Source organism: Silurus meridionalis, chromosome 4 (genome assembly GCF_014805685.1).
Source record: "Silurus meridionalis isolate SWU-2019-XX chromosome 4, ASM1480568v1, whole genome shotgun sequence".
Classification (NCBI taxonomy): Eukaryota; Metazoa; Chordata; class Actinopteri; order Siluriformes; family Siluridae; genus Silurus; species Silurus meridionalis.
The window spans coordinates 22,635,381-22,660,212 of NC_060887.1; the positions used below are offsets into that span (position 1 = coordinate 22,635,381).

The 24,832-nt window shown below is 35.0% G+C and overlaps 1 protein-coding gene across 3 annotated transcripts in view; it reads left to right on the plus strand.

The window, feature by feature from the left end:
- The window catches only part of grik2 (glutamate receptor, ionotropic, kainate 2), a 132,082-nt gene that overhangs the window by 91,561 nt on the left and 15,689 nt on the right, over window positions 1-24,832 (plus strand). For all 3 annotated transcript variants that reach the window (XM_046847150.1, XM_046847152.1, XM_046847151.1), the window contains 3 exons: window positions 6,131-6,249; window positions 9,377-9,594; window positions 21,195-21,420. In XM_046847150.1, coding sequence (XP_046703106.1) covers window positions 6,131-6,249; window positions 9,377-9,594; window positions 21,195-21,420 — 563 coding nt within the window. The remainder of the gene's footprint in view (window positions 1-6,130; window positions 6,250-9,376; window positions 9,595-21,194; window positions 21,421-24,832) is intronic.

Here is a 24,832-nt window from a genome sequence, read left to right on the forward strand (position 1 = left end):
TGTATCCTAAAAACGTACGATATTCTTATGAAAACAATTACTGATAAGAACTCGGCTGCATTAAGTAGGCATTCTTTTGATTGTGCATGCTGTCAAATATATTACTGGATACAGATTAAAAGCCAGTTTATTGGCACATGTATTCTTTTTAACTTTACCAAGCTATTATAGGAAACACCAAACACCAAACCTACATTATGTTATAATGTTTCAACCCAACCAACATTAATTCCCAGCTTGGCACCAGAGGCATTTAGATAGACTATATATTGACAAAAGTATTGGGACACCTGACTTTTCCAGGCATATGTGTTTCGACTCCAAACTGTAAACACAAAGTTGGAAGCACACATTGTATTCTGTAGACTGTCTTTGCATCACGGAGAAAGAAAATGTTCTTTTTACTTGAACTAAGAGAACCAGCTGATCAGGCTGACCAGGAGAACCTGATCCAGCTTGACAATGCCCCTGTGCACAAAGCCAGTGCCATGAATATATAGTTTACATTTTTTAGAGTGGAGGATCTTGAGTGGCCTGATTAAGAGCTCTGACTACAACGCTTTTAAACACCTTTTTTACAAACTCGAATGCTGACTGCATACCAGGCCTCCTCACCCTATTTCAGTACTTGACTTTACTATTACCCTTATGGCTGAATTAACCACTCTCCACAAGCACACTCCAAAATCTTGTGGAACACCTTCTCAAAAAAATGGGGGTTATTAAATGTGTCCACAAACTTTTATTCATATAGTGTATATCAGCAGGAATACTACTTAGAAGCATTTATCTAATATAACGTTTAAAAGGATGTATTCTCAGACGGAAGGAAATTTAGTGACACTTTCTGTGAAGCTCACATTTATTTAAAATAGAAAATCATTGATTATCATTCTTTGCATGCTGATAATGAATCCTTGTGAGCTGCTTTAGAAACTCGAATGATGCCTTAATTAGCTCTAATAATGTGCTGCAAATAATTCCCTGAGAATTACTTGTTATTTTCATGTTACACTTGCAAGACCATTAAAACTAATACTGACCTGTGCAATTCATTTTAAAACATTTAACATTTAAATTATAAAACACTATACATCTTATTTTGAATACAGTAACATTTAATTCTGGATTATATAAAATAACACTGGAAGACTTTTGCAGTTTGAAGATATAATAATAATAATAATAATAATAATAATAATAATGATAATAATAATAATAATAATAATAATAATAATAATAATAATAATAATAATAATAATAATAATAATAATAATTATTATTATTATTATTATTATAAATATTATCGTTATTATTATTATTATTATTACGATTATAAATATAAAAGAAAGCATTATTAAATTTAAATAATACCTGAGAATTTATATATATTATATTGTATATACTATAGAATAATATAGAATAGCATCTAAAACACACACACACACACACACACATATGAATTTGAGCTTCTTAGAACCACTGAAATCTATTAGATCTACAAGATCTATATAATGAGAGAAAACCAAGAATGTCTAAAACACCGTTTAATATAGCACACAGAACCTATTTCTCTAGATTTGCCTGTGGTCATCATTTGAAACATGGTGGAGAAAAACCAAATGAAAAAGCTTCAAGTTGACTCTAAAACTTTTGGGATGGCTCGGTCATGCTCAGTTAGCCCAGGAGTTTTATAGTTAATGCACTTGTGTTTTTCTAAATGTTACTGGCGATATGATCACATATGAGAGTTCCAAGCTACAACTGTCATCTAAGTTGGTTCAGAATATGCACCCATCACCATTACTGATTTAAGTTTATGCTGGGTAAGTCAAAGCAGGTAATTTTTTTTCCCCACATTGCTTAATGGTCGTTTTGAGAGAAATGCCAAGCTTAGGCACATTAGTAAGAAGCATGTTAAACTAGCTACAAAAACCATTATAGCCTTCACAAAGCGATATCACAAGAATGTGGATTTATTGTATGTGTTTGTGTGTACACATTTATTTGTGTGCATGTACTACTGCTTTATGTGTATGAGCTTTAAATATGTTGTATGTGTGTCTGTGTGAATGGGGGGGGGGCAGAGAGAGAAAGAGGGAGAGGGAGAGAGAGAGAGAGATGAAAAGAATAGGTAAATCTGTATGCATGAGAGAAAGAATGCACAGGGTGACATAATGAGGCTTGGATAAAAATTTCCTCAGGTTTTATGCTCACTATAAGGTATTTAGCATGTATCCTTTTGAGTGCAGTATGAAAATCAGATATGTATTCACTCAACACTTTGCTTTTTTCCCGTATAACTAGTTCCTTTTATTGGTGCTCTTGTTGTCGTTTCCATTTCTCACAAAGTTCTGCCTCTATGTTTCTGTGACACAGGGGATGAAACAGATGAGTAAGTCTAACATGAATTTATCAAAGCGATAAGCCCCCTCGCTCCTGCCCCTATAACCCAAAGAAGTATTAGGCTGAGACTGTGAACGAGCACCAAAGGCAATATGTACTTATGTCAAAAGCTGCACATCCCTTCTCACATTTGTCTCCCCAAAGAAACTGTGCATAATGTGTCAGTCTCATCAAAGGCAGCTGCATCACCAAATTGAGTAATGCATTAATAAAAGCTACTCAGCTGGATACAGAAAAATGTAGTTCGATTTAGAAAGAAGCTGCACACAAAGTCTGGAATGCCAAACAGTTTCATCTGACTATGTTCTCGACTGGGTTCAATTTGCTATTACAGTTGCTGCAGTGCAAACATCTCAAGCATAAGAAACAAAAGAGTGTGTGCCTGACTGGAAGAGAAATGTCCTCTGCTGAGCCGCTGCAGGTCCTTATCAGATCTCCTTCATGTTCAGGTGGAATATACTATAAAATAGGTTGCAATAAAAGGGGTTTAACCGAACAAAACACAGGGGACCCGAAACACAAATGAACATTCTAACAGAAGATTAACATTTTACCCCAAAAGTAGTGACTACTTTGTAAAGATATTATGGCTGAAGTTAAATTAGATGGTGATTTGAGATACATATATAATGTACTCTGTAAATAGGGATGTATATATTAGAGATCCACCCAAATATGGATAGTTTATTTTGAATTAAGTTTAAAAGACTAAAATGATCTTAAGCGATTTAGGTGAAGTTGATGAACTGATATAAAAGCTGGCATTTTTACCCCTGGAGGTATTTCATACTGCTTCTGTGTAACACCTTTAATAGATATAATTTATACTACACCTTTAGCTATTAAAAACCATACTTGTGTGGTTGGATTTGGTATCATTTCACAAGGTATCAAGGTTATAGGCACATATAACTCCATTCACTTATCTTTAACTACTTTAACCTGCTAATATAGGCTGAGCCAGGCACTATCATTTGGACAATTATCCATTGTACAGTTTTCATCGAAGTAAATTAATGTATTTTTCAGTTTGATATTATTTATAAAGAGGGAATGCATGTAACCAAAATTAATTGACTTTTCTTTTCAGTTTTGTGATCTTGAATTTTCTCTTTATTATTTGAAATAATATCTATAAAGAATAAATTGATATGGACAGCTCCATAAACCCCAAATTATAAATACATTTCCTCTATACCAGGAAAATCTTGACTAATCCTTTCTAATTACATTGCATGCATAGCCTCTTTAAGATCGCCATCGTTTATGCATCCTCTTAGCTGGTACTTAAATTGCTAAAGCAAAATGACTGTTTTTATGTTTGTTAAATCGTTGATCCTACAAAAGCAAAGTAAGCTACCAGAGGTTCAAGGCATATCAAGCTGTCAGTCTTTGAAAGCTGTTTTAGCACATTGATTGCTGTGGATTACTTGAGTCTTTGAACCAAGGTCATCCTTTTCAAAATGTATAAATACAGCACATTAATATTGAAGCTTTCTTGAAAAGGAGGAAATGATTATAGTACATATAATGCAAGAGTATTCTAATATTCACTTTCTTCAACAGGCTTGTGTCACTTGTCCTTTTCTGCCACAAACCTGAACAACTGTGTGATCAAGCCTATTCTTGGAAATAGATAAAAATGCCTAGCATTGTCACCACCCAGCTGTGCACATGTTTCCTCATTCATGGCTTATCTCTTCAGATTGACCTTGCTGAAAGTTTTTCCCTCAGAGGCTCAGATGACCTGAGATTACAGAAGGTCAGCGTAATTGGAACAGAGTGACAGCTAAATGGGCTTCTTTTTATGGGCAGGTTAAATCGCTAAAATCCAGCTCCAAAGGTGTACTCTGGCCATGTGCAGATGACAACCTCACTCATTTATTCTGTTTATTTTAGGGGAGGGTGAGGGTTGCAGGGGGAGTAGCAGTCCGATATATTGGAAAGGTCACAATTCATTTGCAAGTTGACAAGCAAGCAAATCTGCTGTGAACTGTCAAAGCACACAGGTTCATTTAATCTGAATGATATAATTTAAATCCGGGATCATGTGGATGTCCACGTGTCAATTTACAAACAGGGGGTCAGGTAGCAAGGCAATCAAAAATAAATAGGGGTAAGTGCTTATGTAAGGAATAAAACATGAACAGATCTAATAAAAGAAAATAATCAAAGACAGGGTGGTATGAATTTGACCATTTTCCTCTGACAGCTCATACCAGCAAATTATTTATTTAACTATTTAAAATATAATAAGAAGAACACGTAAATTTTTTAGCAGGTTACTTTCACATTCATTTTATGGAATATCTAAAAGACAGGTTAGTTAAAACTCTTGTTATTGCAGTTATAAACAGTCAGACTCCCACCAGTACTTCTTTATTTTTATCTTAGTTAGAATTGACAAAAACCAACAATAAAGGAAAAACAAAGGAACAGCTATTTGTCATATTAATGAAAAAGAGATAACAACAATAACAACAATACTAATATTAATAATAATAATAATAGGTATTATTTAAAAATGCATTATTACTTGTTTATTATACAAAATGTCTACCATGCATTTTCAGAATGTCTATAAATGATCTATTAATATAGAAATAAAAACATTCTAATAAGCAGGTTATTACAAACGTTTTCAAATATTTTTAAATTACTGTTGGGACTCATGTTGAATGGCTGTTATATAAAAGTACTCAACTGGTTATCTGACTAGTCAGGATCTCAAATTCCAAAACACTGTGGTACAAATGGTGTTATTGGATAGTAAATGCTGTTAGTATATTTTTAAGACAATTATTAGGAGCAATAAGGTTTGGTTAGATAACCAACAGCTATTTAAGTCGCCTCCAGCAAAAATGTCATTGGAAGGACTGCTATGTAGAATTCCTTACAGAAACTTTGTGTTTCTATTTTCCATGACAGAAAAAACAGACATTGCATCCAAATGTGGTCTTGATTGCTTACTCTTGAGCTTTTGATTACTTACTCTTGTCTTGCTCTCAGGCTCAAGATTCTCCCTAATTCTAGCACTCCAGCACAAACCAAATCAGGTCATGATGCTTAATTGTAGCCCAATCAACCTTTACTAATGCAATGTCACTTTTGTTTAACATGAATAAATGGGAAATCTTTTTTTCTCCTGTGGAGAGGAGCAGAGGGAGATAGGGAGAGAGGGAGTAGAGTCCTGAGATGATGGGACAGACTCGTTTGATCTGCCACATTTTAATAAGCTTGTAAGATTATCTGGATTATTTGATTTTCATGTGGATATAGTGATTCAGATGGCATCGATTAAATTACAGTGCCAGCTGCCTTCGATGTGAATGCGTCAACGTGTACAATTCTCAGGGGAAATGAAGAGGAAGGGATTGTGGTCAGAGTGAATGGGCTGCTTATATTAGCATTCACATTGAATTAGGGCTCCTGCACTGGAGTTCCTGGTTCATGTGACTCTAATGTACGCTAAAGTACATTCGATTAATTTACCTGTCATATGTCTAACAGTTAAACCACCCAAACCCTGACCACACTGATCATGATAGATACTTGAAAGTTGATTTTTAATAATCAGTTCATGTGAAAGGCCAGTGTTTATACTAATCTGTGTCTCTTTCTTTATCTCTTTAGGAGGATCCTTGTTTGCTAAGTATTTGACTTTATTACTTTATTTATTCATTTTGACTAAAAAAAAAAATCTGTTCTCTGTTGATTGCCACAGGTTTAGCCCCTACGAATGGTATAACCCCCACCCGTGCAACCCCGACTCGGACGTAGTGGAAAACAATTTCACCCTGCTAAATAGTTTCTGGTTCGGAGTTGGAGCTCTCATGCAGCAAGGTAGACGCCTCTGCCTGCTCACCCTAAGCACATGTCCCACTCTTTTGCTGGGGGTTCAAATTGCTCTTGTCAGGCCCACAACCCTGCATGGGTGCCTCTGTGCATGTAGCTAAATGCAGACTGGTTGCTGGTCCATGGTATGGAGGGATGGTTGTGCGAGATAAAAGAAGTGGATGTGGATACAGAAGCTAGGTGCATCTATCATATGCATGGTTTCCTTTCTCATTATCAGTATTTCTTAAGGCCCGGAGCAGGTAAGTCTAACAGCTGTGCCATAGTTTGCTGGAAAGCAAGAGACAGCACTCTGTGTTTAAGCCTAAATCAGCTTTGGTTGTGTTTCTTCTGACTAAAGCCTGATGCCACATCTTTTCCATTACCGGATGCCATAATGTGAGTCTGCAAAAGGAATAAAATGGTCCTGATCTAAAACTAAATGTGGTGATTTTGTTTGGCTATTACTTTACAAACAAATGGCAAGTCTTTGTCTTTTATTATAGAGCGTAATGTCTGTTTACTAGGGAGATGTCACATTCTAGATCATAAAGCAGTAATGGGTGTGATGTCTAAGCAGCATGCTGTGCATTTGAACTGCATTTGATCACTAGCACAAAAACATAGAACAGGAACTCCTCTGTTCCTTTCTTATGATTGTTTGAAATTTTATATTCACTATTTAGTGTTTATTGCATGTCGAGAAGCTGTAGTATGAGTTTGTGTTGCCTATAGAGCAAGAATTAGAAATTAATAAGGTCTTCACACGAGGGAGACAACATATTTTTAATAAATATATTTCCAAAGTCTTTCTTTTATGGTAATCAAATTATTTAAATAGATAGCATTGACTACTTACATCCACTTATAAGCAGCTCTGCTAGCAAAGTTATGAATCAAAAGTGCATTGGATAATTGGCTAATTTGCAAATCTGAGTGCCTCATTCATACTTCTACAAAATGTCACTAGCATAGATACAGTAGGTATAGCATTACAGTATACGGCTGTCTATTCCATTTATTGTTAATTCTTATAATGCTGCAGTCGTGATACATTTTCTGCATTTGAAAGGTAGCTAACTGACAAGCTCTAGGACAGAGGTTATCATGCAAGAAAGTAAAGTGCTGTTTTTGCCTGCCATATAAAAGGCAACCTGATGAGCCACAGACATTCTGACAGAGAGAGCAAAATGGCCACCTATATTGAAAAAAATGTACCTTTTGAACATTGTGATATGGAATTATATTTTCCTTATAATACTAAGATGAGATAAATGGGTAAAATATAATAAATCTGATTTTGTATTTTTATTATTTTTTTAAAGATACCTTGTGGGTAATGATGTGTGTGTCAGAAGATGTGGTTTCAGGTTGAAAAACAAGAACTAGGCTTTACACTTTGTGCTGCTCTGCATGAACATGTCCATACTGAGCGACTAACCCTACACTGTAGAGAGGCTCCCCTGCCCATGGCTTGCCAGCCCCCAGAAAACTGTGGGATGAGGTGTTTGGACATGACGTTACCTTGGGTACATGACAGTCAGCCCCAACCAGTTTTTTTCTAGGTTAGGCTTAACGGTGGCCTGTTAGGATTAGAGTGGCCCCTAAAGTCCAGAGGGGCAAGGACATAAAGAAATGTGACCCCTTTCTCTGACCTGTGGGTCCCTGTGTTGTGTGTCCCATGTATCTGTTCTCTTGTATATATGACTGTCTGTTTGTCTGAGCCATTTTGCCAGTAAGCAGTGTGGACTGCAGGGCACCTTTTAAAAGGTGATGATGTGATTTGCTGAATCATGTCTAACTGTGTACTGACCTGAATGAAAGCATGAGTGAAGGCATGTGCCGTTAATTTGTTAGAGTATGTACCATGTTTTATAATCATTTTGTGGTTATCATGAAGATCTCAAAATATTGGTGCTGCCCCTACGTTAAACCTCTGCTGCATTATTGGGATGCAGTCTGGAGATCAAGGATGTTATGACACAGCTGTCTGCAGCTGTCTCTTTATTTTGATCGAATTTGAAGGCATCACCAAACGTATCCTTCCTAGTGAAGTCAATACTTTATAATATTTATCTTCACCTAAATTTATAATAGGTGTACTAGGATTTTATATATATATATATATATATATATATATATATATATATATATATATATATATATATATATAAGGTGAAGATAAATATTATAATCTTTAATGAATAATTAGGAGTAAAAGAGGACTGACATTCAAATAGATAAATATGAAAATGTTATGTCAGCACATGCCTACAAGTCCAGAGAGTCTAATTACTTAATATTCCTATTAGAATGAGTATTGATATTAGTATGTGTCTAGTTACCTTACATTCATGAGTTGAGGTTTCTTTAGGAAAGAGTAATTATGTAAAAATGTAATTCACCATCCAGAAGCAATGTGGGCAGAGGTCTGGACCTGGATTTGCTGTCATGTCCAAACTCTGGGCTTGAATGTTGGGTCACTAGTCAGATTGTGAGAAAGTCATAGTGGAACCTGATTGAATCACAGATTACGCTCAGCCCTGATTCACAGGATGCACATCTTTCTCAACATCCCTTACTTATTGACTTTATTGAATGCACAAAACCAACGCTTACGGTTGCCTTTTAATGCCTGAGGAAAAGTGCTCTCTGACCCTTTCTACTCTTCAGCTATAAAAAATCCCTGTTTTTCCTCTTCCTAACCTTCTTCTGATATATCCCCACTTCTCCTGCATGAAGAAAGCAATGAGGCTAATGATTAAAGTATCATGTGAAAGAGAAGTGAAAGTGAAAAATCACTTTATTTTAGCTTGGTATTAAATTACGCACTTCTGCTGGATAACATTTAAAATATTATGGAATGCAGACCTAGTGTTAGATACACACAAGTAAACATCTTTCATGCCTGTGATTTTTTTTTAGGATCAATCCAAAGCAAGTACCCAGTTAGCATGGTTCTTTCTTTTAGACTTTTATGTTTTTGTGTTATCAGTTTTATTCTTGCCCTGCAGCTCTACTCTGCTCTGCAGCAGGATGCTCAGACAAGACCACGTCTGGTTCCTTATGGGCAGACCCTCTCTAACCCCAATGTCGAACCTTTTTTATGACTGCTCTTTCTACTCCTCTCTACTAGGATCTGAGCTCATGCCCAAAGCCCTTTCCACCAGGATAGTAGGAGGTATTTGGTGGTTTTTCACCCTCATCATCATCTCCTCCTACACGGCTAACTTGGCTGCTTTCCTCACGGTGGAGAGAATGGAGTCTCCCATTGATTCAGCTGATGACTTGGCCAAACAGACCAAAATTGAGTATGGTGTGGTGGAGGATGGATCAACAATGACCTTCTTTAAAGTGAGTACAAATACAAATAGACTTCAATTTAAATTTTATTTATATGCTGAATATGTTGAAAATATCAGAGTAAATATGAAAGCTCTATTTACCTGAAAGAAATTTGTTGCGTAGAGATATACAGATGGCAGATTTGGGGCATTAATACATTTTACATTGTTAGAAATTGAGCTTTTTTGTTTATAAGGCATCTGTTGGTCTAAGTATGATTAAGCTGCCTTATTGCTAGAATTTTTCACACCTGAAGAAAATATTGTAGCCCTGATTGTGGCAGCATGGTACAGAGTCTGGGTCCCTGGTTTAATCCAGAGTTTGGATGGAATTGTAGTGCATGTGCTTCCTGCTTCTGTGTGGGTTTGCTCAGGGTATGCCAATTTCCTACTATTATAAAAAAAAAAACCAAAAAATTCTGGTAGGTGAATTGACAACTCTAAATCGCCCTTATGAGTAAATGAACGTGTAAAATGCTGTCTTAAAATGGATTTACTTAATCTAGAATGCTTTTCTGCCCCATGTCCAGTGATCAGGGATAGGTCTTGATCAGTATAAAACATTTATTGAAACGTGAATGGATGATAATGGCCATGATTTTGCTAAGATTCCAAAATCAGCTGTGCCATAGGATTCATTATGTTCTCAAATAATAGGCATGCTGAGGTGATTTACCAAGGATAATTGTGTGGATTACATGATATCCAAGCTAAAAAAAAAAAAAGTCTCAATATCTAAATGTTATCAGTAGCCATTGCAAGTTCAGGTCTTAAAGACACCCAGGTTAATATGCAGTGAATTATGGAAATGATGTTGGTGTAATAATAAGACAAATTTAAATTTAAATGTGTGAAATAAAAACACATGAATATGCATAAACACATTTTCTTTTTTTTAATGTGGGGCTTTATGGAGCAAAAAAGGTAAATACACTATAGATCATATACATTAAAATAGAATTTTGAATAAGCTTTAACACATTGTAAAAAATAAATCTATAAATTAACTGATTCTATGAATCAGTTCTCAATGTAAAAGGAAAAAAAAAACACCTGGACAATGGATAGAGATATAATAATTCGAGGCTTATATGCATCTTATGTTAATTAGAGCTCATTTTTATTCACCATGGTCTGTCACCTGTAACAAAAGCATAAGTGCAGTACATGCTGTCAAGCTCAAAGCAGTATTGAGTTCTGTCTGGTATGTGGGCAGCAGGCTAGACTTGCCTGTAACCCCAGAATCATGTGAAAGGTTCACTGCTATGCATAAATGATTATTACAATGGCAGTATTTTAGCTGACAGTCCGCTGCTTGGAGATGATGCCTGCTGTGGGTTTGAGATTACTCATTAACGGCTTACATTTTTTTTGAAGGAGAGAGAAAGATGAAACACACGGCCAGCACGATGCCAATAGGGAAATCTTTTCTATCTGCAAGGTCTTGTGTCCTTCCCTATCCCACTCTCTTTTACTCTCTACAAAGATGGAGTGACTTTAAGGTTCATGTGCATATAAAAAGAACGCTGCAGCCATCAAACACTGCAGACGACATTTTGCATTTGGAATACTTTCATAAAACGTGAATGGGCAAAACTTCAAGGGCATATTTTACATGCAGTATAGGCTGTGTCTGATGAAATTCTTCTCAGTTGCTAGAAATATGCATTTCTACTTTAACCCGGTTGTGATAACCAGGCTGAAATATAGTGACTTTGTAGCACACACTGACCCAGGGGTCCAGTAAATGTGATGAGAGCTTTTTCTTACAAGCATGGTCACTTTTACAGGTGCTGATGTATTGATGAATTGGTAGTCTGCAAGATTGATTGACAGCTGGATGAACTGGCTAATAAACCAGTAAAGTGAGCTGAAAGTATTGAATGAACAAATTACAGCCAGTCAATGCTTTCCTGAGTAAACTTTTAGGGGTGAAATAAATAAAAAAATAATACACTTACATACTGAATAGAACAACACCAGACATCCCTGCAGTTTGTATAATTACTATGTTGGGTTTACTCAACAAAAACAGACGACTAATGATTCCTGATTATGTAAATGTCAGCATGGAATATACTGTGAAACTGAAAATGAGGTGCCACACATACACACACACGCACGCCTGTTTGAACTCCCAATCTTAAAATCATGAATTATTCAGGTAAAGAATCTCTGGCTTACGAGATGTCATTGTGTGGCTACTGCTAGAGAAAAGGTCTTATACCAACAGATGAGAGAAATTTTTACAGTGATAAACCCTGATTATTAGAGTCATTTTACTTCTCTGACTCAATGGTTCTGGGCTGTAGAACTTGGCAAGTGTGCACCTTGGGTCCCTCATTGTTTATTCATAGAGCAAGTGAAATGAACAGACCAGACCAGTATACTTTCTGTATACTGTTGTTCCTCTATTGATCACTTAACAAAAAAATCTATACAAATATCCTGCTCATTTCAAATCTTCTCAGGTGTTTTACCGAAAAACAGAAATCATTCTGACTTCAAATAATAGTAAAGCACTGGCATGATAAACTACATGTCCCTCTTAACCAGCATCTCTATTGATTAAAAACAAAATGCAACAAAAAAACCCACAAACCTTGAAAATAATTTTTTAACTGAAACACTTTAAACAAAAAAAAGTCACCTACACTCTAAATGAAATACATGAAAAATTCCAAAAAAATCTACTCTAACAAAAAACAAACAAACAAAAAGCCAAGTTTGTACAATATGCAGTTACAAATGTTCTTTCTTTCTCAGGTCTAACTCTAGTCTTTGCAATTTGTTGCATATTCTTTGATTAGTGGAAATTAAGAACTTCCACATGCAAATGTGAGATAATAAACATTTATAAGCACATGTTATGCACCTAAACCTAAACATGTTATATTCTCTAGTAAACACAATGTTGTTAGGAATTGATATAATATGTTGTGACTTATAAATTGTCATAAAATTGTAACTGTTTTTAAGCAATTATGCCACATTCAAAGTAATATTGTATAGTGAAGTTCACTTCAAATGAATTACATTTTGGTTATTTAAAAAAAAAAAAAAGGCAACACACAAGAAACCTGTATTTGGTTAAACAAACCGTTGCCTTTTGTCATAAACCTCAATCTGATGTACAACTTGCATAGTGCTAAAGACAATTCGCTGTTGAGCCACAGTTCTCCTGGATTCTTGCACTTGCTTTTATTTTACCCCCTCTGAATAGTGGTCTCTTATGTAACATGTTGCTTTTTTCTGACATTTTTTAGCAGCCTTTTTTAAAGTAATGTTTAGAAAAATAAAATGTTTTGTAATGACTTTATAATGCAAAAAACTAAATTAAAAAAAAGAAATACAATAAAAAAGGGAGGGGGAACACTTTACACTTTATGTCTAATAACATGAGAATTGTGTTTTAAAATTGATTGTAAATGAAAAAAGTAAGGGAGGATAGACTTGGAAGTGCACTCAGCTGCCAAAATAGGCATTATGTTTAACATGGCATCTTTCAGTCTTTCTGTTAATTGCAGCAGTACTTTCCTATGTTCACTTCCTTTACTGCTGCCTCCTCTTACACTCCTCCTAGAAAGAGAAATCCCTCCTCCTCTTGCTCCACATCTCCTGCTGCTGTCATCACTTCACTAATTTGTTGTGGAGGATTTCACACAATCAGATAAATCTTCTTTGCCCCCCAAACACACACTCACACACACACACACACACACACACACACACACACACACACACACACACACCTTCTCTTTCACACTCACTCATGCGAATGCATCTGTATATTTTCCACATTCACATATTTTCTCGCAGTGTTCTCCTTATCAGGCTTCAGTGCACCTTATTTTGCTGTGGCCCATGAGGTGGATCCCTGCAGGACTGGTAGTGCTCAGCGCTGAGTTTATAAGCTGTGATAGCGAGTGGAGCTGAATCACTGCCACTGATGCAATCTGGCCAGCGGGCATGGAGAGCAGCTACAGCCACAGGGGAAGGAAAGGGTCTGAGAATAGAGCCTGCTCAGTGAGTCAGCCTCTGTAGTACTAATATGACATGTACTCCAGAAGCAGTGCATTTAAATACAGATAAAAAATGTGCAGGAAATCACAGGTACAGAGATTGAATTATGTGGCAGATCATATATCCATTCTGTTACTGTTACATACTGCGACTGTATGAATACTTAATTCAGCTATTTATACACGTTTTTATATGTTCCTTTTTATGTTTTAACAATAAATGCTATTTCCTGCCAAAACGGTGCTGTAAGATATCCTCCTCACAGGTTCTGAATTATGGATACCTTAACTATTGCTCTGTACCATTGCTTTCTCACCTTATCTTATTTCTGATTGATAAGAAGACATGTCAACAAGGCCAGGCATTTTCCTCACGCAGTCCTTTTTATTTTATCTACACATACCATGAACCAGGCTGCTCAGCTAAAGGTCAATACCCTGACTAACCTAGTAATTTACATGTGCATGTGCAGCTAAAGCAAAAACTACACAGTCACACTCACATGAACACACATTGCTTCAAGATCAGAATGTTTGTATGTGAGTATATTTCATGTTTTAAATTCCATCTTTAATTTCAGCAGTTATTTTCCTTTTACATGTTGCTTCTATTTTAACAGCACTACCTAGTTATTATCATATAAATAATCAAAGTAACTAACGCAAACATCGTTCCAAGGATCCACTAGAAAATCTAAAGTCTCTAATCTTTAAATCTAATGACAAATTGTTTGTTGATAACATCTTAACACCACTATTTAGCAAATGTGCACAGGTCAATATTGTTGTATTGATTTTGTTACATTTTCTTTCTTTCTTTTTTCCCCATTTAGTTTTATATAGAGAAAATAAAGAACATATTAAAACTCCACCCAAAGTCTAATTTAAGACAAACTCCGTAATAGCAGACAAATGCTGTTCACGTCCTTATTTCGCATTGCTAACGCAACAAACTCATTTGTCAAGCAAGCCCAATAGAAAATCTATCTGTGCAATTGTCTCTCAAACTGACATGCACTTGCACTCAAGTAAATCATTCAGGGTGCAAAAACCATCCATTATGTGGAAACTGAAAGCAACCATTTTACATGCTCTCACATTATCCTAATGGCTGCAATTCAAAACTATTTACATGTTACTGGAATGGTGGCTGAATCTGTGATGGAGGTGGGAGGCAGGGTGCTTGAAATTTTCAGAATACTCAAAATCAAGACATATGCACATTTTCATTGCTTAAACAACAAATATCTCTCTGCAGTTATAAGCTTCTATATTTGACTTACAATGTGGGAAAACGATGATAGATAGATAGATAGATAGATAGATAGATAGATAGATAGATAGATAGATAGATAGATAGATAGATAGATAGATAGATAGATAGATAGATAGATAGATAGATAGATAGATAGATAAATAGATAGATAGATAGATAGATAGATAGATAGATAGATAGATAGATAGATAGACAGACAGACAGACAGACAGACAGACAGACAGACAGACAGACAGACAGACAGACAGACAGACAGACAGACAGATAGATAGATAGATAGATAGATAGATAGATAGATAGATAGATAGATGCACTTAACAAATACTGTATCTCCCCATGGCAAAAAAATCCAGTCATGAATTGGCTCATCGATGCCATTTTAATTTCAAGCACTATGAATGCATTATGCTCGTTTCAAGTGTCTCAACCACCTGCTAAGCCACAGGAGAGCCTGTGTAGTTAAATTGAGAGGCCCTAATGGTTTATTGTTGATTAAAGGTTATAACTGCATGTTGTCCCCATTCATCACTACCACTACCATTAGCATCACAATGCCAAAATATTGGATTTACAAGTGGAAATGTCCTCAAAGCAGCAAGGAATAGCAGCACCCCAGTCCATTTAATTACCTTACTGAGCACATGCAGATCAAGGTGTCAGAGACAAATAATGGCATGTTGTGGTCTTACAGGTCTCACAGTGAAGGCTTGGGGAGCTAATTACAGACTTTCTAACATCATCACAAAACAGTATAATTATATATTTTTTTTGTCTTCCAAAAAAGACAGTTGTTGAAAAAAGTCAATTATTATATATTATTTTGTTGCTAAAGTTGGCTTTATTGAATGATGGGTTCTGTTTTCAGTCTAACAACATGGGTTTTCATATTGTAGGAACGAGTTTTGGGGTTTTGGTCTTAATTAATTCACAAAATGTGATTGATTACTTACATTCATCTATTGATTTACTCTGTCTGAAGATGCAAAAAGTTTTTTTACCATGACTCGAATTTCACCTACAGAATGTAAATATAAAATGTGTCAAAAAGGAGACAGGGTGTCATATATAATGTATAGTTTATTAATTGGCATAAGAGTTGCTCAGCCAGACATAATGTTTAGTGCATATTTACATTTATGGCATTTGGCAGACACCCTTATCTACAGTGGGGTGATTTACAGACCTGCTTTAAATTCCTTATCAATAAATATATCCTGGCATTCGCTGTGCCAAAGAGAAGTTTTTAAAACACTGTTAGGAAGGTAGTATATTATGAGAAATACACAAGAAAAATGAGGAGTTAAACCACGTATTTTGAGTTAAATTTTTATGTTGCTGTAGTACAACACATAAGAAAATGTAGGGATGTAACTGAACATCTCTGAAATTATCTGGAAAAGCTTTGTGATGATTATTAATGATAAACAACAATAAAAAAGATAATATATTTTTACCTACATATTTAAAGTTCACTAAGTACTATGAAGATTATACACAAACCTTATGTTAAGCAGCACAGTAGATTGTCAGTTGTGAAATCTCTGGAATGTTTTGGAATCTTAGAAACAACACAATATGTTTTAAAACCAGCCCAATATTTTCTCTCAGTTTTTCAAGGGAAATGTTCACCATTGTGTACACACAGCTGGAAAATAATCTGTGCATTGTAGATATACTTACATTTTCTTTTTTATCACTCTACTACATTTGCAGAAATGAATGAAATTTACTTCTGATTACTTGCACTGAAACAAGAGTTGGTTGGCTATGGATTATTTTTAAACCAGTCTACTTCCACACAGTTTCTTGCTTTCTCTACCTAGAACCTTGATCCAAAATGAGCTCAGTTTGGCTCTGCTCATAGGTTGTTCCTTTTCTCCATTTAACAATTCAACAATTCGAGTAGTGACACAACACATCCTGTGATCTCTAGCTTGTGCTTGAAATTGGTCTCATTGGAATGTGGTGGACACCATTGTTTTTTTTCCGAATGTTACATCTCTGATTGTGGTGCGTATCGAATTAATCAAAGCCTCAGATCTGATATGGAAGTATGTGCAGAGCCAATCTGTGGCCACTTGAACATGATCAAAAGATTAGAGAAATCACTTATAATCAGACCTCACACTTGGAGCTCAGATGAAATAAATCTGCATCAAAGATGAAAATTGAACTGCACTAGAGAGAGAACACTAAGTAGGAAGATAATGAAGAAGATGGAGTTGATTATTAGAGAAATGAAGAGACATCTCATATCTTGGGGATTCTTGAAGTTTCTCTAGCACTGTGTGTGGTTTAAAGACATTTAGGACATATAATAAACAGAAATAAATGATATCTTATTAATGTTTGATATGAACTTATTATTAAAAATGATACAAAATTCAAAGGTGTTATTTTAATATTAAAAGCAATGCAATATTAGCAACTGAGGTAAAGAAAGTTTTTTTTGCTTTAGTTGCTAAAATTGCATTGACTTTTATATGAGAACAGCATGGTCTTGCAAATTCAGAGAACAGAATAATAGACACATTAATATGTAATTTAAAAGAAAAAAGGAACTCCTGATGGAAGTGATCTATTCCAGGAGGGCAGTATTCCACTCCACAATGAAAGGCTCACTGATGAGTATTAAAATGATGTAAATCATATGCTATGGACTTCATCAAACACCAAATCTCAATCCAATTATATATCTATGGAAGATTTTGGGGTGATGTGTTAGACAGTGCTCTCAATCACTATCAAAGAAGAATTGTGCTCATCTCTCCAGTACAGATCCAAAGACTGGTAGAATGAATGCTATGTATTGGTGTGTAACACAATGGTGCAATTTGTTTCTGTATTTAGATTTATACTTCAAGGTTTCATGGCCTAAACCAGAAGAATTTTTCAGTATGAATCACTGAAAAACACAGGAGATGTGCATATTTATTGATAGATTTATTTGTTTCTGTATTTATTTATTTATTTATTTCTCTTGTGCAGTTATTAATTTTTTTTTTTTTTTTTTTTTATTTATTTTTTTTTACAAACAAATTTAGTTGTTTTGATTTCCCCAAATCAGTGCACACCTCTAGTCTCAAAAAAAAAGCTTTGCATGGGAAAAACAGTGGACCACATCTACTTATCCGTTTTCATTCATTTCAAATAATCTGTTCATATTCATTTACATCCTTAGTGTATTTGAACAGTTTTTCTTCAAAGAGACATTTGTAGCTAACTAAAGGAACAAACATTGTTTAAACACAAGTTCAAATGTATATAATACAAGTGATTGACACGTGAGAGAATAATTACATCCTCCCCACTGAAAAATCTAAATATTGAAAGAGGTAAATACTTTTCTCATGCCAGCTGGGTGCAATGAAATAAGCCTTTTGTATGTGATTTTAAACTGCATTTGTTTTTATTAGGTTGGAAGCTACTGATACATAGTAACTTTCTATTTATCCAAATTATACTGATTTGATATTAGAATTTTATGTTTAAGAAAACTTTTCAAAATGGTCCCAAAAAATGGCCCAATCTGTATATGATGAACAAAAAAGTAAATGTCTGACAGCATGTATCTAAAGATATAGACAAAATGCAGATTGAAAAATATTTTTCTTCATTTTTTTCTTCATTTTACTCAGATTTTTGTTTGGAAATTGGTTTGACGCAGACACAACTGGACATAACTTTACCACTATTACACAGATTTACAAATGAAGTGTGACACAAGAGTGTCAAATCAAACCAAAACTTTTTTTTATTTAAAACCACAGTTTTAATCATCATCACATAAAAAAGATCAATGATCAACTTTTAAATCAGGCGAGCAACAAAACAAACTAAAAATACTTGAATACATTTGTTAGCATAGAAAACTATAAAAGATTTTAGTAGTAACACAGTAGTAATATGTGAGTCGAAGTTATGATTTCCCGAAGTTACATTTTGAATCTTCAGGAAAATTCTTGAGCTTTTCTTCTGTTCTGAGACATAAACTATAATTGTTGTAAGTGCTGACAAATCTTCTAGCTGTTGGCCAAATTGTGCAAGACTCGAGTTGGAGGTAAATTTCTCTCCTGTTTTGTCCCTTTCATTTTCTTTCTCTCTCTACCTCAGTCTGCTGGTTTTGCCTTATCAGCACTCTATATTCTGCATGCTCAATCGGCTGATTTGTCAAGGGTGACTCCAAAAGATTCTGATAGGCACTCGGAAAATCACCCAGTTGATCTAAAATATCGACCGACCACAAGAAGTCATTATACACAATAATGGCAGGAGGGACCTTGAAGATGTGACTTAATTAGGTTTCAAATGCCTTCAGTATGGTTTTGGAGGGAAAATAAAACTATTGTGCTCTAAACAGCAGCATATTTTGCAGAGCTATAACGTGCCATATTACAATGTTTTTGGTTTTTTTTCCAGATATTTTTGTACAGGATTTATTCATGCTCCTTATTGACAGTTATTAATGTTTAGGACATCTTTTTGGATGTCAGGATGCACAAGCTTGGATGCGAATGCAGAAAAGAGTTTGCAGAGTAGATTAAGACAAACCTAAGGCAACATTAAATAGGAAGAGGGTATGTGATCAACATAAGGAAGGAATAGATGCTGAAACATAAACAGCACTGGAATAACAGCAGAATTGTATCTGGCAAAAGCTTAGCAACGTTAATAGTAAGATGCAAGTCTTACAGACATGTTAAGCTAGGTTTTTAAAGGAGAGTGTTTAATTGTAAACAAATAATTGATTAGCACTACCGTGATTTAGAGCAGGGATATTCTAGCATTGATTTGTCATGTGATAGATTTTGTAGGTCATTTTGTAGTTACTGTAGTTATAGGTTTTCATTAATGTTTTATTGTTATCATCAAAAAGACAGAAAAATACTTGCGTGAATGGTTTTATTTAAGGCCCAAATCCACTATCTTAGAAAAAAAAATATGCAAATGTTTAAACATATTTATATCACTGTGACCTAGAAGCAAAAAATGGTCCAATCATAGATTCCAATTCAATATAAAAGATGGAGTTGCAAACAATCAAACAAACAAAAAAACTTTGCTTTCACTGGGTTGAACAATCTTAGTGGAAGTGTATGATTTAAATAGATTTATAGGCTGTGTAGGTCTTATTCATGTGTAGAAGAGACAGAATGAAGGAATAAACAGGACAGATGGGGCTGCAGTTTTATGTAAGTGAGTTGCATCTCTTTCAGCTGGCATGGATTTAAACATTGGTTAAAATAGAAGCGCATCTGTTCTGTGAGACGCACAACTAAATTTTGCTTCAGTAATGCTTTTGAGTGAATTAGCCTTAATAATCACCAATGCAGTGGCACTGTTGCCATGGGACAGACGATGTCTAGAAGAACATAACATAAAGAAAGTGACAGGCTGATATAAATAGCTGTATTACTTCAGCAATAGGTAACGTTGACTTATTTAATTTGATTTGTGATGTGATAGAAACACAGCACAGAATCTACAATGTGGGCTGTCAGAAACTAAACAAGACTTTTAAGCCTCCTGTAGGCAGGAAAGATCGTTTTAGGATTTTGTTTATGCTAAGAGGGAGTTAGAGACCGGCATCGTTTGAAAATTTCATTGCGCAATAAGATTTTGAATGTCACCCCCCACTGGTCCACCCATGCCTGTACCTGTGTGTTTATTTCTTAAAAGGGAAACAGCATAAAACAAAGTAGAAAAATTGCTTACAGTACTGTATAACCAAACAAATTAGCAACATGCTGATGTTAAACCAATATATTATGCTAGAATGGAAACAGAGCATTCGGTATTTGTACATTACAAATTAAATAAAAAATATAGAATTTTATCATGTTCATGTACATAAAATATTATTAATTTAAATATTAATTAATTATTCATGTAGATACAATTATTTTTCATGTGGATAACATTTTTTTTATATTGTATTATATTGTATTGTATATATCAATAGCATGCAATAATGTTCATTAACAACATTATCCCTAAATATTGCTTATGGCTTCCGAATGAAATATATCAGCTGTCTACATGCACTGGGTGTGCATTTCTGGATTGTGTAGGGCACACTCAGCATGCTACGAAGTGTGCTCAGTATCCGTGTATTCAGTATCATGCCCCTGTGAAATCAGTCCACATGTAAATGTAAATGTTTCTGATAATGGATTTTTCACAGTTTGCAATAGCCTATTGTGAAGATCAGCAGCCCTCTAGGAGCCATCATTTCTCACTGTTCTATAATGACCTGTAATTTGCCTAATGTTTTTTCTTTCTTTTTTTTTTTTACTGATATTTCCTCTACAGAAAACAAAGATCTCTACATATGACAAGATGTGGGAGTTCATGAGCAGTCGCAGGCATTCAGTCATGGTGAAGAGTGTGGAGGAGGGCATTCAGCGGGTGCTTACTTCCGATTATGCCTTCCTCATGGAGTCCACCACAATCGAGTACGTCATCCAGCGCAACTGCAATCTTACGCAAATAGGCGGCCTCATCGACTCCAAATCCTATGGTGTTGGCACTCCTATGGGTATGTGACATATTACGCAAACTCAAAATGTGACACTGACAACTTCACTATTGACAATTTTATGATAATTAATTCTAGAACAAAGTAAAATGATCACATTATTATGTTCAGTTGTGACTTTCCAGTTTGGAGTGTTTGCATTGAAACTGGATTATGTAATATTGCTTGTGTCATCTTTAATTAAATGCAGATAAATGTCATAATAATGGGCCTTTGGATTTTTAAATGGTCTGCATAATGCTCCTCTTACCAGATTGAAAATAATACAGTTCATTACTCTGACTGATAACACTATACATTGGTACTTCATCATTAAAATACTGAATAATAATTATCTCACACAATGTGTGCTACAATTACACTCTGCTTCAAATGCATTTATTATTATTATTATTATTATTATTAATAATATTTTTTTAATTAAAATAATTATTATCTTTTATTATAATTCGTATATATATATATATATATATATATATATATATATATATATATATATATATATATATATAAAATTACTGCATGACAAATATTTATTTTTAAATCCAGAAGTAGACCTTGAATTTAATGTCTGAGAAACTGGTTTTCTTTCGCAAGTGTTAGATCAGATTTAATTTAATGCTGATAGTCTGTCTGTCTGATTAAATTTGCTTGTGTGGTTTTGCACACAGAATGCGTAGGAGAAAAAGGCATGAGGACAGTAAACATGCAGAGAAATGGGTACTGCATAAAATAGTAAGCAAATGAAAAGGGTGATGGCAAGACATTTCCATTGCAATGTGGAGGAGCGGGATTTGATTACCAGGCTCGGGCATAGATTGTCTTAATCCTGTTATACATGCAGCCCCATGGCTGAATTACTTGTAGAAATGGGGAAAAGAGTCACTGCTAAGTACCTGTGTCTGGAGAAAAATCCAGCCTTGAGACATTTTTATACAATGACCACATGTATAATCTTTGCTTATCACATTTCTGTGCTGAGGGAATTAACAGCTTACCATAAAACTGTTAGAATCCTTATTACATAGCGTATAACCCGAATAAATGCTCAAATAACCCACTAAACAGCTTTGACATTTTTGGTGAGCTGTTTCTGTACATGATTTATCTACAATATCTTTATCTAAACATTTAAACATAATATATGTAATAGAAAAAATAAATCATTGCTTTAAAAGCATATCAGGTGCGTTGATATGAAAAATCAAAGGCTTACTTTGGGTTCAGGAGGTAAACAACACAAACACCACTGGTTGTCTAATCAGTGAATAGGAGCCTGGATTCTTTGTGTCAGTCAGAGGTTTCCACCTCGCTTTAGTGCCATATTTTAACTAGAGGAACATATCATTTTGTTGTGTTTTGCTGTGTGAAATCTGCTTCACCTCTTGTAACTGTTTATGTAAAGCCAGCGCATCTACACATGAGCACAGAGAATGGGTTCCTGTGGTTTCTTTTTACTGTTTTTTTTTTTTTTATGTGCGCGTTTGGATGGTGTTGTGAGAAATACACACAGGGCATTCAGAAAAGGGTGCTTAGTATTATCTTTCCCATGTGTGCCATTTCCAGGCAGTTCAGCACAAGCCGTTTAAATTGCTAATTCTACTGTTTTAGTATCTGTTGCCATAAGCAGGCAGTTCTCCCTACCCTAGGTGCCATTTAGCATATATATCATTGACTTTAACGGAGCATGTTTGACAGGCTCCATTAATAATATAATATCTGATAATGTTGGATGCAAAAAAAATGTTTGGCGGAGCTCCCTATGCTCTAGTGGACAGGTGCAAAAACATGTTTTGAGCAACAAAGCCTTCCAATAAAAATATTGAACTATAACATGAAATTGGTTGCTTTTATTTGATGAGGTAGATATGCTTGGCTTCTTTCTGGATCTGCATGGATCGGCATGTCAAAGTGATGCTTCTTTGGTTATCACACAGATCCCTGTCAGAGCAATGCATACAGTATAACATTGACACTTATTACATGGATACATGTCAAAGCAATACATATAACAGAGATATTTATTACATTGGTACTTATCACAGCAATACGTATACCAGCGACATTTATCACAGCAATACTTATCACACTGATATGTCAAGCAATACTTATCATATTAAAACTTATAACAGTGATACATGTTAGAGCAATAGTTGTCCCTGTGATGGGTCAAGCAATACATATCTCAGCAATACATTTCAGTTCATGTCACAACATTACAGTGATACATATCACAGAAATACATTTAACATTAATACATGTCAGAGCAATACTTACAACATTAACTATAACGGCAATACAAGCCAGAGTAATACTTATCACAGCAATACCTAGCACATCATCACATTTCAAAACGATACATGTCAAAGCAATAGTTATCATAGCAGTATAACCCGAGCAATACATATCACAGCTACACCTATTACACCTATAATGGTGTGGGGAGTGGTAGCTCCAGTGGTTAAGGTGCTGGGTTACTGGTCGGAGGTTCAAGCCCTGGTATCACCAAGCGGCCGCTCTTGGGCCCCTGAGCAAGGTCATTAACCCTCTGTGTTACAGGGGCGCCGTATCATGGCCGACCCTGCGCGCTAACCCCAGCTTTTGAGCAAACTGGGATATGTGAAAAACTTACTTCAATGTGATTTAATGTATATGTGACAAATAAAAGCTATTCCATTATTCTATTACAGAGATGCAAGGACAATACATGTGAAAGCAAAACAGTGATACATGTAGACATATTAAGTTAAAATATTGACTCATTAAGGTTGCTTTGTTTTGGAGCTCAAGGGCAACCCTCTATCAAAGAACCCTTGGGGAATCCCTAAAGGTGACGATGTTTAAGCTTATGCTCCTTGAATACTCTCCATTATGATGCTACTTATGTTAAAATGGGAGAAGCCTCTTCATACACCTTATCTATACTCATACAGTTTTTATATAGTTGTGATTGTGTTAATTGGAAGTTAATGGAAAGAGACATAATTGTGTTACACTACATTGTTAGTAAATAAATTGGACAAAAGTGCGACAGGGAAGCTCTGCATTCAGAACCTCACAGCACCTATGACAACAGATGAATTAGAAAATAGTGTCCTAATCTCACGTTCAAAAATATTTATCCTTATTGCATGGCTTAACACTATACTGTAAACCCTGTAAGCACAGATATACTGTATAGGAGAATAAAAAAAATAAAAATAAATTAATCACTAGGTCTGGGAAAAAAACTTCCTATCCTACAATGTACCACAGACAACTATCATATAGAATCTCACAATAATACAGATCACAGTTTCATCAATGACAGAAATGGTTGTTTTCACTTCATTACAAAGCTAAATATTAGCATTTTTTCAGGTTATATAATATATCCACATATATAGACATTTGTTCAAATATGCATTATATG